This window comes from Erpetoichthys calabaricus, chromosome 8 (assembly GCF_900747795.2).
Source record: "Erpetoichthys calabaricus chromosome 8, fErpCal1.3, whole genome shotgun sequence".
Taxonomy (NCBI): Eukaryota; Metazoa; Chordata; class Cladistia; order Polypteriformes; family Polypteridae; genus Erpetoichthys; species Erpetoichthys calabaricus.
This window is the reverse complement of record NC_041401.2, coordinates 73,754,591-73,770,064: the sequence shown is the minus strand read 5'-3', so window position 1 is coordinate 73,770,064 and position 15,474 is coordinate 73,754,591. Positions and strand designations below refer to the sequence as shown.

The following is a 15,474-nucleotide window of genomic DNA, read 5'->3' as shown; positions in this document are numbered from 1 at the left end:
CCAGTGTAGCATTGTGGGGTGCTGGTGTCTTTTCATGCAACATCAGGAGTAAGACTAGAAAACATCAGAATGGGACGCCAGTCTATTACACTCACCCGTTTATACTGGACCATATTAAATACTCCCATAAAAGTGCATCTACTGAGTGGTTTTATGGTTTGTTTGTTTTTTGTAACAGCACAAGGATTTGGTAAAAGAGACAGAACAACACTATTAATGAAACATCTATTCACTTTTTCCATATGAATCAACAAGCAACTATGTCCAGTTGAGCATCTAGCATCTCCAACACTAATGGACATCACTTAAACACTCCACAATAATGTATGCCACCTCCAACTGCAAGTGACTAACCAACAAACCATGATCAGTAAAGCTGAAGCTTAATGGTCTACAAATACAATATCCTTAAGCAACAGAACACTGTGCCTACACATGTACTCACATTGTTAAAATGTAAAGAAAACATGGAGGCTTACCTTCTCCTCTTTGAACAAACCATTACTACCTGCCAATTCTGGCCACACCATAAGGGGGTGAACACTTCAGCACATTTTCAAACCCCTTAAGTGTTATGTTTACCCATAAAAACAAGTCAAAGAATTTTTTTCAACAACAAAAAATATTATGTGTGACAGAAACATGTAAATACCAAAATGTCAACATAAGCATAGTAGAAAAGGTCTAGTGTCTACTGCTGTACTGATGCTGATTTGGTACATATGGTTTGTGCGATATGTTTTGAGACTGTTACCAACTTTGCAATCAGAACAGTAGAACAGTGTTTCTTTGTACAGTTTTCTTATAACATTTTTCTGCTGCTTGCACAGGAGAGTGTAGAATGTCAGTGCCTGATATACATAATCAACACAGCCATTGTGTTATTGTTGGCTACCATATTGAAAGCCTTAGTGATTTACATGTCTCCCCTGACATGAATGTTGATAGTCGTAAACAGTGTTTAGGGCGCTAACATCTTTCTTGTCCTTGATTACAATCATTTAGCATTTTTGCCACACAGCTACTGTCACACCACGTTGAACCTTAACGCGACCAAAGTCAGAAGGCACATCACAGCAGTTTGGTCATACTGCATGCATCAGTTTCACAATCCGTGTCATCATCTGATAACCAATTCACATTGTCACCACTACCACAGTTTCAGTTTATTCTAAAAATGTTTTTACATCTTCTCAGTTGCAATTGCGTTTTTGATTTTAGGCCCTGTCCCCCTCACGAATATTGATGAATTACTATAGCGTTACCATAAAGTGGAAGAGCACATAGAGATAGTCATGATTTTTTTGCACCAGGATGTTATTTCATCTACTAAATGGCAGGAGAATACTGTCCCAATAGTTATTCGGCTTAACACTTGTAAGTTCCAAGCTGGATAGACAGGCATCCCAACCAGGAAAGGGAAAGTTTCCTTACTTGGATGGAAGCCCCAAGGGGATGGACAGGTGTCCCGGCTGAATGTGTTTTCAGTACCTTTCCTGGCCAAGATAAAATGGAAAGATAGGCAAGGAATGTCTCTAGGGGCTGTTTATTCTACCAGTATACTAGGTGGCAGCTTCCCTCAGGCAGAGCTCCCATTCATACTCCCACAGGACCCCTTGGAACATATAGCCTCAGAAAACAACCCTGTCAGGGTGTGTGGGTGCCGGGAACTATAAGAAAGGTGCACACCTCAAAGGAGGTTCTGTCTGACCCAGAAGGGCTGCCAGACTGTAGTTGTTTGACACCGGAAGTACTCCTGGGTCCTGAGATAAAAGGATCCACCCGACCTCATCCAGGTGAGCTGAGTTGGGAGGAGGTGGACGAAACTTGCCTGGAGGAGAGACAGAGGCTTTATTGTGGAGGAAAGTCTGTTGACGGATCAGTATCAATACCTGTAAAAGTTATTGGATTTAATAAAATCACTTTTATTGAAGCCTTTTGACTTTGTGACTGCATTTGTGTTTTTGGTTTGAGGAGCTGCAGTGCCCTCTAGAGTCCACACACTGTAAAGTGGATCATTACACTCACCCCAAGTTTGACTCGGGCTTAACTATACTAACACAGAATTCCAAGCCTGAGTCACACTTGGAGTTAACACCAAGGAGGTCAATTGGATGAAACTCTAAGGGCATGCTGCTGACTACTCAATAGTGAAGACAGAATTCTTGGTACAAATCAGTGCTACACCCAGCATGCAAGCCAATAGAAACCTGGAGTGGTAGTCAGATCTTACTCAATGGGTAAAGATGCAAGGTTTTGACTTGTGGGACCAAATTGCAAAATGGTTGAAGGTGAATAAGAACTGCCCATGCAGTTTAGTTGATGACACAAGACCATGGAGTTCATGCTTTGCTACAGTTTCTTGGCAAATTGGTTCATGGGCAACCTTAGCCAATGGGTAAAGAGTTGATCGAGATTATCAGACTATACTGGATCATTCTCAATTTTGAAAGACCACAGCTGGAGAAATGAAGTCCATGATTTCCAAAACATCTCTGAAAATAGTCCGACCCAAAGAGAAAAGATTACCATTGCTCCTCCACTGTTATACATGCAGTAAACTCAGCCACACTATTTTAGGTGTCAGTGATTGTGAATACTTTCTCAAAACTTCTTGCACTTGTGCTTTGATTGAGAGCTCTGACTTATGAATATTGTGATCTGTTTTTTGACTTTGACATTTGTTTACATATTTGCACTGATGCACAGAAGTACTGACTTTTTGTTTATGATCCATGCTTCATTTTTAACTACATTATTCATCTTCTGAGTCTCTCATCTTTCTTTCTGTCTGTCAAATTACAGCCGGGATATAGTCCATAGCTTATTTTCATTTTCTGTTTGTCTGTTGTTTTTATTAACTGAAAAAAAATGTTTTTTTCATAAACGCAATTTACTTACATTCCAGTTACTTGCCACTGCAACATAATTTTCTTAGTGGCTTCAGTTTTTTCCATGGCATGAAATTAGTAAACGTACAGCTTTATTCGCTCTGCTCTTTATCTGTTCAATAGGCAGACTCTTTATTTAACTGGTTATTCAAACAGGGCTGATCCCTGTCTTGCACCTAACACTGTCAGGATATCTTCTATGCTGCATGGCTCTAAAATAAATTAAACAGTTGAATGGATGAATGAACCTTTTTGTTGCATCTGTGTTAGAGCTTATATCTTTGTAAGATATCATTTTAAAATGTTTCAAAAGGTAAGTAGCAGAACATCTGATTTTAACACTGTATTGTGTAAAATAAGGAACTGCTTTGTAATTTGTGTACCAGTTGAAGTACATAAGGTGCCAATTTTAAATGTGCAATCTGTTTACAGAATTAGGCTTCTCTCATGGACGGGACCTGTTATACCATTACAATGATAACAAGTTTATCTACCATTAATAAGTAGACCTACAAAACGAAATAATCACTTACCATTTCCAAGATGCACAGAAGAGGCAGTAAATGTTGCAGATGTCTTCAGAAAAAAGTCAAATAGTGCCAATAACTTTCTCGCCTGCAGTCCAACTCCAGAAAACCCTGCAGATTCCCCCAAAACAAAATATTAAGGCAATTAGAAATGCTCTTGAATGGGGTCACATATTTTCTGTATTAATATTAAACTGATTTTTGTTCAGTGAGTTCAGTAGTAAAAAAGTGGAACATTTGTGGGTAGTACAGCTAAGCCATATTTCATAGCTGACCAGCACAATATACATGTATTTAATTATTGATTGATTGATGGATTGATTGATTGATTGGCTGTATTATCTGTCCTGTGAGTCTGTATCCTTGTGTTTTATGTTTCTGCTGCTGCATTCATCTGAATTCTCCCATGAAATTAACAAAGTTTATCTAATCTAATCTAAAAGAGCAAAGACACATATGCATGCAGATAAGAAAGGAGCAAATACTTAAGAATGACATCAGAGAGATGCCTTTCCTTTAAATTTCAATGTTCAAACTAAACATCTTCCCTGAAGAAGGGTCCTTAGTTGCCTGGAAAGCTTGCATATTGTAATCTGTTCAGTTAGCAAATAGAAGGTGTCATTTTGCTTGATTTCTCATTGCATCCATAATGGCTAGCCATGGTACAACACCCTAGTGCTAATGTTCAAACTAAAGGAACACAGGAGGATGGTCCCAGAGATAAGGACTAAATTATTCTCACCATGAGCTACATCCTGAGGATTTCACTTAGTGAGAAGATTGGCAGCATACAGAGCACTCACAGGGAGTTTGTGGCATTGGTTTTGGGGCTTTAAAGGAAAGTTGAAGATTTTCCATAACCAGGGACATAATTTGCATGTTCCAAAGTCAGTGGAGGCTACTGTCTCAATAGATGACTTGAAGGTCTTGCACAGAAAATGGCTATTTTAATTTGCATTACATCAAAACCTATGGTGTGGGACAAGATGATTGAATAGCTAATGCTTCTGCAATACAATTACAAGGTTCAATTACCAGCCTGGTCACTGTCTCTTTAGTATTTTACTGTTTGCTCTGTGATGCTGGCAATGATGTTGGCATAGGATTCAGATTCTACCACTCCTGTACTGGAATTCAGCATTCAGAAAATTCAGGTGAGGATGGTTGAATTGAATTGGACTTCAGAAAACTGTCCTATTTTCATAGCTGTTAAGGCAATTCAGTTACACATATGTGCAAGTTAAAGTTAAGGATTCATTTAAGGTTGGATGCAGAGGAAAAGAAAACCACAGAAACCTATAGAATCTAAAATTCAGTTCTGCCAGAGACCTGTTATGAGCTGGGATATATGGGCTCCCAGTCCTACACTGCCATAAAACTATCATCCTGTAATCTTTATCCTTTCCAATTACATGTAAGCATTTGTGTTTTCAGATTCAACAGTCTTTCTATGAAAATTCACTTACCTGCCACAAAAAGTAGAGTTTCCACAATGAAACTGTGACTGACATCTGTGCTGCTAACAACACGAAAACACTGTAAGAGGCAGTCAGGAATAGTGGCTACAGGAGATGCAAATCTTGGCAGCTGTCCGTTTCTTATCTGCTTTACAGGATAGCTAAAAAAGGTAAAAACAGACACCTAAATAAAATGAAAGCTGCTGCACACCTTCATCACTGGGGCTATGGTGATAAAGGCATGGCGTGAAGGAGGCAGAGGGATCAGTGTCTCATTACACCTTACTACACTGCAACACCACACTTCCAGAATAGAAAATATGCCTACTGACTGAAGCATAGTTGCATCACACAGTTCCAGATGTGAAGAATTAATAGAGTGCTACGTGAGATGTGCGATTTGTAATCCGTAATAGCTTTAATTTTGATAGTAACATTGTTATGTACACAAATATAATAGAAGATAGAAGTCATGGTCACTTGGACTACTGCAAACTTACAAGCACTCAGTTTTCAAACAAATACACTTTAACTTGGGCAGCCCTTATAGTATAAAAAAGTTGCCTGATGCTACTAGGGTAGTCTCCAGATCTATAATGGGTAAAATGAATGAATTCTGTTATATAATTATATTGCTGGTAACCAATTTCCTGCCATAAACATACCTCTTTAATATTGTTTAGAAAACATTCGAAGAAGCATTAGGGCTATTTAGACTGTGAATAAATCTTATAGACAGTTGCTCTAGCACTCTCATGTAAAATATAATAGGAGAGAAGTGCATCTTATATATAAACATCTACGTGTGGAAGTGTGTGTATCTGTCCGGCCTGGAAGTGAGAGGTGGAGTTGGGGAAAGTGCTCCACCTCAGAGGATACGCAAGCGAGACGAGCATGTCGGCAAAACGAAACCTTTTAAGAAATTCACTTGCTTAGCCACTAATACACAAGCAACGCAAGCACGTCGTCAAAATTAAACCTCCTATGAGAGAGACGCCCAGAGTACAGTAGTTCCTTTCAATTACCTAACATTTCTACATTTCATTTTTTTTTTCTGATGATTTCAATAGTTTCCAGGCCCCCTGGCTTTTTACAGCACAGGCTTACACAGCTAGTTATTTTATAATAACAAAGATGTTCAAAACAAGTCATCTGGAGTTAAGCGATATTCAACTCACTGGTCATGGTCACTTTGCTGATTCTCCTTCTCTTCACTTGGATTTTCTCTCTGTACTCTAGTTTTTACCCAGATTTCATAGTTGTGAATATTAGTTTAATTAACTAAGCCTGGTATGGGATTTGTGCTCAGTTGTTAACTGTCTGCTACCCAATAATGAAAAATAGTTTTGCAAACCAGATAGAAGGATTCTTCCTCACTCCATCTGAGACATCCATGGTTCCATTTTCGAAAGTCAATAAGTAAATGGGGCCCCACCCAGATCTACTGGGGGTAAGACAGGAAGCATATCTGGACATTTTACCAAAGATGGACCTACATACACATTCCACAGTCCATTAGCACTCCCAGTTTTTAGAATGTAGATGGGTCTATCAACTTGATAAAACCAACATGGCCAGAGAGAGAGAATGTGCAAACGCCACACTTGGTTAAAAATAATATAGCAATCTCTGGAGCCATGAAGCAGCAGTGGTCAACCAGGCTCCCCTGAGATATGAAACATTCAAAAGGAATATAAAATATTTAAAGACTATGACCTTGTAATAGTTGCAACACATCCTCCATTCAGCTTAAGTGGAACATCTTGTGACTCCATGAGGACAGAGGCCTTCCCAGCATGTACCGCTTCTTGAATTTGCCCCATCCAATATGCCACATCATAAAGGGCCAAGGGCTTCATTCGATCGATGTCAAGAAAACACACCAAATCACCTAATATTTAAAATAAAATTGTATCATGAAAACCACTGAATGCTCCTGATTTGAAAGCAAAATAGCAAATGCTCAAGATGCCTTTGACGAGCAGCAACACTTTAAGAGCTCTGTTGCAACAAAAGCCTAATTCTTTGAATGAGCTCTCGCTCAAGTCTGTTGTATAAATACTAGCAATTAATTTTGTCTTTTGACACTAACACCATAGGACATAAGCAGCTTTATGATGATCCTATTACAGGGAACTGCCAGATTCCAGACTGCATTCTGATTTGGTTAACAAAGAGAAAGTTGAATCAATGGTCAAGTATTTGATAAGCATATGCAGTGGATTTAGAACGTTTTCAGACTCTTTCAGTTTCTGCACAGTTCATTGTGTTGTAGATTTAATTTTAAATTGATAATTTTTCCATTTTCATCTATCAGTCTGCACTCAATAACCCATAATGACAAAGTTAAAACATGTTTTCAAAAATGTTTGCAAATGTATTAAAATCATAAACTGAAATCTCTTCTTCATGTAAACATTTAGATCCTTTGCTGTGGCACACCATATTGTGGTCAGGTACATCCTGTTTGCATTAATTATTTTTGAGATGCACCTAGAACTCTCTGTAGCTCTCCATGAACAATTTGTGGTGAGGCATAGAACAGGGCAATGATATAAAACCATCTCTAAAGCTTTGAGTATTCCCAGGAGCATAATGTCCTTAATTACTGTAAAATGGATGAAGTTTGAAACCACCAGGATTTTTCCTAGAGTCATCCATCTTGCCAAACTGAGTAACCAGGCAAGAAGGTTACTCTAACATAGCTTCAGACATCTTCTGCTAAGATGCAAGAAACTACTAGAAGAATGTCTATCACAGCAGCACTCCATCAATTAGGTGTTAATGGTAGAGTGGCCAGACAGAAGCCATCATTGTGTTAAAGACAAATGACAGCTTGTTTGGAGTTTTCCAAACAGCATTCAAAGTATTCTGAGAGCATGAAGAAAAAGATTCTCTGGACTGATGAGACAAAAATTGGATTCTCTGGACAGAAGTCAATTAATATGTCTAGTGAATCCCAGACACCGCTCCTCTTCTGCCTAATAGTATCCCTGCAGTGATGCATGGTGGTGGCAGAACTGTGCTATAAGGGTACTTCTCAGTGACAGGAACAGGGTGACTGGTCAGAATTAAGAGAAGGATAAATGCAGTCAAATACAACAAGGTCCTCAAGGAAAACTGCTCCAGAATGCATGCAACCTTAGAGTGGGGTTGTGCTTCACCTTTAAGCATGACAATAACCTGAAGCATACAGCCAAGACAATACCTGAGTGACTTCAGGACTATGTCATTGACTTTCCTTGAATGGCCCAGACTTAAACCCCATAGAACGTTACTGGAGAGACCTGAAGATGGCAATTTACAGACACTTCCCATTCGATCAAATGGAAGTGATGAGGATCTGCCAGGAAGAATGAGACAAACTGCCTAAATCCAGGTGGTCAAAGATAATAGAAACTTCTGCCAGAAGACTCAAGGCTGTAATTGCTGCCAAAGGGGCTTCTACAAAGTACTAAATTGACTGTAAATTACTAAATTAACTACAAATTACTAAATTTAAGTACTAACTTAGGGGTCTGAATACTTATTGTATATAAATGAGATTTCAGTTTTTGATTTTTTAATTAATTAGCAATCTTTCCTGAAAACATGTTTTCACCTTGTCATTATGGGTTATTGAGTGTAGACTGATAGGCAAAAATGGCAAATATCAATTTTAAATTACATCTATACACTGTAACATGAAAAAGTGTGCAGAAAGTGAAGGAATCTGAATACTTGCTGAATCCACTGTATTTAATTAACAAGCATATCTGGTAAATTTCCACACTACAATGTTATTCAATTTTCTTAGTTTGCTGTTAATTAATATCATGAATGATTAAGAACACTTTCAGGAGAAACTATTTCCAATTTTAAAGTTCCATATTCAAATTGTTCTGGAATAGAGCAGTACACCCACCGGCTGCAGCCAAACCATGGCAGACATCAATAAGGGTTTTGTGATCCACTGCTTTTGAGCAGCTAATGAAGAACAGCGCTTTCCCCAAAAGTAAGCTTATCTCCTTCAGAGTGGTTTGCTTTCCAGTCCTCTGTAAGAAAAATGTACATTTAAGTTAGTTTTTTCCTCAGTCAGTTCTTAACTTATTTAAAGACCCCCAATGTTATTTTTGCCACATTATTTCATTTGGCAAAGTAAGCAATCATGGATCCCATGCAAGAGTCTTAACAATACAGTAAAGAAGTGTAAAGGGATATTTGCTCCTAGACTCACTTGAAGAACTTTTTTGAATAACCAATAAGTATTCTGGTGACAAGTAAAAAACAGTCTGGTCAAAATGTTTGGTAGGATAGTTTAAAATTCATTTGAGTTAGTGGATGTTTTCTAATTCAACTTAAGAGACATGTCAATCTTTAGTTGAGTTGAGAGTTCTGCTAAAGGAGAAGCCCTCTCGAACCGTTCATTGATCAGTTTTAGGTACTTGATTTTCCAGATGCACCCCTAACCCCTAGATGATAAGCCAGTCCATTATGTGACAGACTGACAGGCATGCACCATGGACAGTGTACAGCCTCTGTCTCTTTACAGGTATTCACAGTGTAAGATGTGGACTCCAAAATGACCAAATTAATGGGATTTCTAATTTAAACAGAATATTTTGGATAATAAACAACTTGCTTCATTTTAGTTTACATTAAAAGTCCTCATTTGAGTTCTTACATCGTTAGGTCTAGGATATTAAAGTAACTGATATTCAAATATTTACCTACTAAGGTAACAAAGAGTATTATTTACAACAGAAAACAATAACGCTGGCCAGGCAGCGAGCCTGGTAAGTCAACAAAACTTAATAAAACAGCTGACTGTTCAAAAGTACTGTAATTGTTAAACAATGTAGTTCTGAAAATGATATGTGCTGCTGCAATTTGGTACATTTTGTATGCTTGTTTAGGCCCTGTTATTTTTTTTTGAGGTGCTGAATGTGATTTTGCATTTATTTTTATCATGGAAATTGATATGAGTTATTAGAAATTATTCTGCTGTGTTTTTTATTGCCATGTTGTTTTTTTTACATCATTTTCTCTCACCATCGTCATGACACAATAACTATTGCTATGATATGCAGTAGCAGAGGTTATGTGATTGATGTCATCAACACCCTGCTACAAGAACCAGAACATCACAACAACTCCCTATCTGAGTGTGTGGATATCAAAGAAAAAAAGGATCTTTGTGTGTCTGTTACTTGGGTTATGAAGCGTTCTCTGTTTCTTGACTTTTGCTTTGATTTTTCTTACTGCATTTCTTGAGTTTAGTTTTGGGTATTGGTGTTTGATAGGACTGATCTTTGGTTTCGAGATTCTGCTCATTTACATTTCCTCTATTGGAAACTTGGTAGCCTTTCCTACCCAAGGCTAATATAAGTCAAAACATTGCCAGTTTTTGTCAGATTTGGTACTTCTTAAAATAGACAATATATTGTCACTAGTATATTTGGACTTCTGTGCTAACAGGTCTCATGACAACCAATTTTCCAAAAAACTACCGATTAGTCCACAGTCTGATTTCCTTTGCATTATCTACAAGTCGAAACTTCTGGGTTCATGATCTTTTCACATTTTTAAAGGACAGTATATTCATTTTATTTGGATCATTTAGTTTAAGTTTTTTTTTTCAGTTGTTTGCATTTTAAAGTGTAGATGTCAAATTGTGGTGATGTCATTTCATGCATGACTGTTTTTAATATCAGTCTGTGTTTTCTGTGTAATCTCACTGTTTTTGGCCCAAAGTCATAAGAATTTTGGATTAAGATTGGAATTATGAATGTGTACATATTTAAAGAAAAAATCTAGAGTACAAATTTTTTGATCTTTACAGTAGTGGCAATAAATTCCTTTGGAATATAAGATTATGTCTGCTTTATTTTTGACTTATGAGATAAATCAATCTTTTGTTTATAAGGGCTAAAATCTGACTGCAAGTTTATCTTAGATTTTGACAACAAATCTCTGCCAGTAGACTATGATAAATATTAGTGCATGAAAGAAGGAAAAAGCTATTTCACATTTAAAGTCTATCTGTATTATCCTTACTGTTTGACTTTCAAAGCAAGGCATGAGAGAGAATGGAACCTTCAGCTTCTATTTTTATTTTATATCTTCATGTGGGTGAAGGTGCATGCACCAAGTCTGCCTAGACTTATGGTATCTTGTAATTAAAAAAATGGACTTGCTCTTTGATAGCTTTCAAAATAAAATCCGTAAGAGGACTCGTCAGATCCATAAATAAAAATATTCATGTCAGAAAGGAGTGCTTAGAAATCACCTTCAAGGCTCTGAAAAGTATGCAATTCCCTTTGTGCTATGAGGGGGCGCCAATGCTCACACTCGCTTCTTCTTTATCCACAGTTCATATCCTCAACAACCAGAGGACCCCTAAAGACCCTCCTACTTCCTCCTCCAAGTCCCACCTCTTCCAGAATCTCACTTTAAAAGAACCTGAACAACTGGAAGTTGGCGTTCATGTGGAACCTGGAGACCAGACAGCACACCAGCACACGAGTCTCTACTTTTTCAGTTTATTTGCATCCATGTGCACTTGTTATTTTTGATTCTACCTTCTTTTCATTTTCAGTTATACAGAGTTGTCATCCAGCCCCCCAACAGGTTGCTCTTGAACCCTTGTCTTTCAGCACAACAGTTACTGTAATCTAAAACTGTAGGAATACATAGTACAGCACGGATTTCATTAACAAATAATGTGTTAAGGTTTTCTTTCATTATAGCTTAATGTTAATATCAGTATGCTTCTTCAAAAGGAAATATACTTGTAAAAGCTAATGCCACCTGCTGAAGGCTGACCAGTGAAATTCTTTTATTTTCTGCTTAAAATGTAAGTTTTCTACTTTTTCCTAATACACTTTCTATGGGTGAATTACTTGACTTTATTAACATTAAACATATATGCTTTGTGCGAAAGATGTTTTAACAGCAGTCTTCCTTGGTGTAAAGTGTTAAAAATGCCAATAACAGATTTTACTACAGGAGCTATTGAGATATAAATAGGTTACTTTAAATAAATTATTTCATTTTGCCTCTAGTCCACATCTGAGATGTACCTTTGTACTCCGATCACCTTTCCTTTAAAGGCAGGTGGAAAAATAATAGACATCTATTTCCATTCTAAGAAGAACAGCCAGTCTATCAGCCTATTGAATACAAATGATGATTTTCATGCATGTGACCATCTGTCTGATCATTTTTCCAGATCAGTCTGGATTGTACCAAGTCCCCATTTCAGAATTCCTAATAAAATACCACCATTGTGCTCTCTGATCAAATTCTATTTGCCCACCTCTGGTCCTGTGAGGAGTATTCCCGTCCCTCTGGAGAAAACAGACAGCAGGTTGTAAAGTGTCCTTTCTGTCAGTGGGGTAATGAGACCTCGTTCTGCGGATCCTTGATACTCAAAACCATATTTGTGCAAAAAGCCATCTGCCTACAAAATGATTAAGAAAATCATAATGTATAATAATAAGAAAGTCAAATTCCAGGTCAGAGGTATGTTGCATGTACACTCCGTTCTACTTACTGTAAAAAGTGCTACCTCCCCATCTGCATAACCAGCAAAATGTATAACTGAATTACCATTTAAACTTACCTTAAGGTTTTTGGCTGGGAAAAGTGGGGGGACCTTGAGAAATGCTGGCACAATAAGACCTTATCAAAGTGACTGCACATCATTTTCAGTATTAATATTAGTTGCACTTTGGTGTGTATTCTGCTTTGCATACACTGGTTGAGACTTGTGTCCTTTCATAATGATTTGTTTTTACAATGCTTTCTGTTTTGGTGAAATATTTTATAATATTTTTGGCAGTAAATTGTATATAAGTAAATCAGATGTACTTTTAACCCTTTCACCCCTGGTTTTTATGGGGAAATTATTTTGTGAGATATTCTACCTTTGGGGTGTCTAGGAAGCTCAAAAATGAAAATACAAAAACATGATCACTATAATTATGCAATAGCTGCCAAATACTTCAGTCTTCATGGGGAATTAAAATTGAAAGTGGAGCGACTTACTATGTGGTGCGCACAGTCCAGAAGCATCCATTTTCACTTCTGTGTTTCACAGACTGTACGTCAGTCTCTCCAGTCTGTGCTAATAACAGCACACCCGGTTGCAGCGGCTGCAAACGTACCTGTGCTTTACAAAAACGGCTGCATATTTATGTACTAGTAATAGGATGTCAGGGCCGAAAGGGTTAAGTTTGAAATGTACACTTCTGAAGCCTACACTTCTAAACCTGTTCTTGTCAAGCATAGATTAAAACTTCGACATAAACCCCAGTAAGTTGTTGTTCTGATGTTAGGACTTAAAATTACTTCCTTACTATCTCTCATTACTGATGTTGGCCACAGCTTACAACTGGTGCATAGTTACCTCAGTGTAGGTTCTCACATGAATGCTGATGTCCCTGGTATTTTCATCATAGGTATAAGAAAGAGGTATGTTCAGAAATCCTGGACTCTCAGGGCTGCTGGACAATCTGGTTTCTTCTAACATGTGTTTAAGCACCTCATTCTGTGAACACAGGAAACATTTAGCAGTAAAGTCCAAGAGAGGAAACCCTTGTGTGATAGTACTTGCTCTGCATAGCTCAAAATGAATAATAATGCAATCTGCAGGTCAGAATTAATCATGTGAGTCTGAAAGGCGCTGTATGAGAACAAAAGACTTAGCGCAAAACCATTGATCTCACCATCTAGCAAAAGACATATACTATATTGCCATTTCCAGCTTGTCAGGAACAGCATTATTGATACTGTAATTTCAGTTACACATTGAAGACCAAGGTCTGTCCAAATAAATACCTGGTAAGTTAAAAGCAAAATGTGGTTGCTGAGCTTCACAATGCTTCCTTTACTAAAAGCTCTGTTGCCTGCTGGCGTAGGAATATTGAGGTGAGTTGAAGCTTCACTGCTGCTACCAGCACCGACAGAGGAAGTCTTGAGACTGCTGGACCTCATATCTACCAAATATAGACAAAATAGTCTTTAATAATACTAATTTCTGCTTGCTTTTGTCCTTGGGCACTTAAGTACCCAAATTAGGGCCCATTACCTAAGCAATGAAGATGGCCCTTTATTGTCATCATTGTAGGCATCATTAAAAAAATCTTAAACCTCAACATAAGATGTTGAATATTTCTTTCAGTCACCTTGTGTGTTTCTGCCTTCTATGCAGTTGTCACTTCTATTGGCAATAGACAACTCTTGCCGTTTACTTTGTAAAATCCTTGCAGTACTCTTAATATCGTCTTGCAGCCTGTCATAATGGCACTGTAAAAAAATAAAGAAATACAGATAACAGAGTTGCTCATATAAAGAAATACAGATGTCTCAAATGTGGCATCCAAGGATAAAGTTCAGGCACCAATCCACTGGTTTTGTCTCTTATACTAAAAAAACACATTAGATGAGACGTGTTCGACAATAAGGGCTGTCTGTACAAAATTATGTACAGAAAAAATATGTACAGAAAGGAAGGGTCGGTTCAGTTTGAGACAACTAGCCCCTTTACAGAAGAAAAATTAAGTTATCCTGTAGTCTCAGCAAAGAGACACAAACTTAATTCATCAGTCAGAAATCACGAGTGTTTCCCCTGTGGTTCTGTCAAGAAGATAAGGCAGTTCCTATAAATACAATGGGCTTGTTTCCTCCATTAATGCTTTAGGCTTTTGTTAAATAAATTGTGTGGCATTTTCCCATGTTTCATTGTTGATTTGTTCTGCTTTCCAGACCAATAAGACCAATCTATGTGAAACAATGGTGCCTAAGAAACATTACATTTCACACAAGATAGTTTATTTCTCATTGAGTATCTGGTGAAAGCCGCTACAAAGCTAATAAAGGAGTAACTGCACGCAATAACAAAAAATGAGTGACGAGGTCTGTGAGTTCTTTCTTTACAAGCTGGCATTGTGTGTTGGAACTGCTAAAATTATTCAAAGGGATCTTGCTATTATTCTTTCTAAAACTGACAACAAAATAAACAATTAGTTAGAAGAAGCTGCTCTAGTCCTATTTAAGACATAATATGACTGGAGGTCAAGTTTAAAAAGTACAAGTATAACAGGAGGAGCCATTTCAGTTAAAAAAAAATCATTCTACTGATCTTCCTTTCCACAGGTTTTGTTTCCTAAATGCTGACATAAAGTTGGATGAAGCAGTTGTGAGCCCATTTCTTCTAAAATATTTACAATAAACATTTTTTAGTTGAGGGCGGCGCAGTGGGTAGCGCTGCTGCCTCACAGTTGGGAGACCTGGGGACCTGGGTTCACTTCCCTCGTCCTCCCTGCATGCAGTTTTCATGTTCTCCCCATGTCTGCATGGGTTTCTTCCATTTCTTCTGCGTCTGGTTTCCTCCCACAGTCCAAAGACATTCAGGTTAGGTGGATTGGCGATTCTAAATTGGCCCTAGTGTGTGCTTGGTGTGTGGGTGTGTTTGTGTGTGTCCTGCGGTGGGTTGGCACCCTGCCCGGGATTGGTTCCTGCCTTGTGCCCTCTGTTGGCTGGGATTGGCTCCAGTAGACCCCCGTGACCCTGTGTTCGGATTCAGCGGGTTGGATAATGGATGGATGGATTTTTTAG

General features: G+C 37.9%; 1 protein-coding gene across 1 annotated transcript; it reads right to left on the bottom strand.

The window, feature by feature from the left end:
* Positions 1 to 1,851: 1,851 nt before the first annotated feature.
* LOC127529007 (dynein axonemal heavy chain 3-like) lies at positions 1,852 to 13,851 on the bottom strand. Its single transcript, XM_051931238.1, has 8 exons — positions 13,696 to 13,851; positions 13,265 to 13,405; positions 12,173 to 12,316; positions 8,780 to 8,909; positions 6,592 to 6,766; positions 4,885 to 5,036; positions 3,425 to 3,529; positions 1,852 to 1,892 (listed from the first exon to the last, which is right to left on the bottom strand). Exons 1-8 carry the CDS (start codon positions 13,849 to 13,851, stop codon positions 1,852 to 1,854), a joined length of 1,044 nt encoding a protein of 347 aa, XP_051787198.1.
* Between the last annotated feature and the right edge of the window lie 1,623 nt (positions 13,852 to 15,474).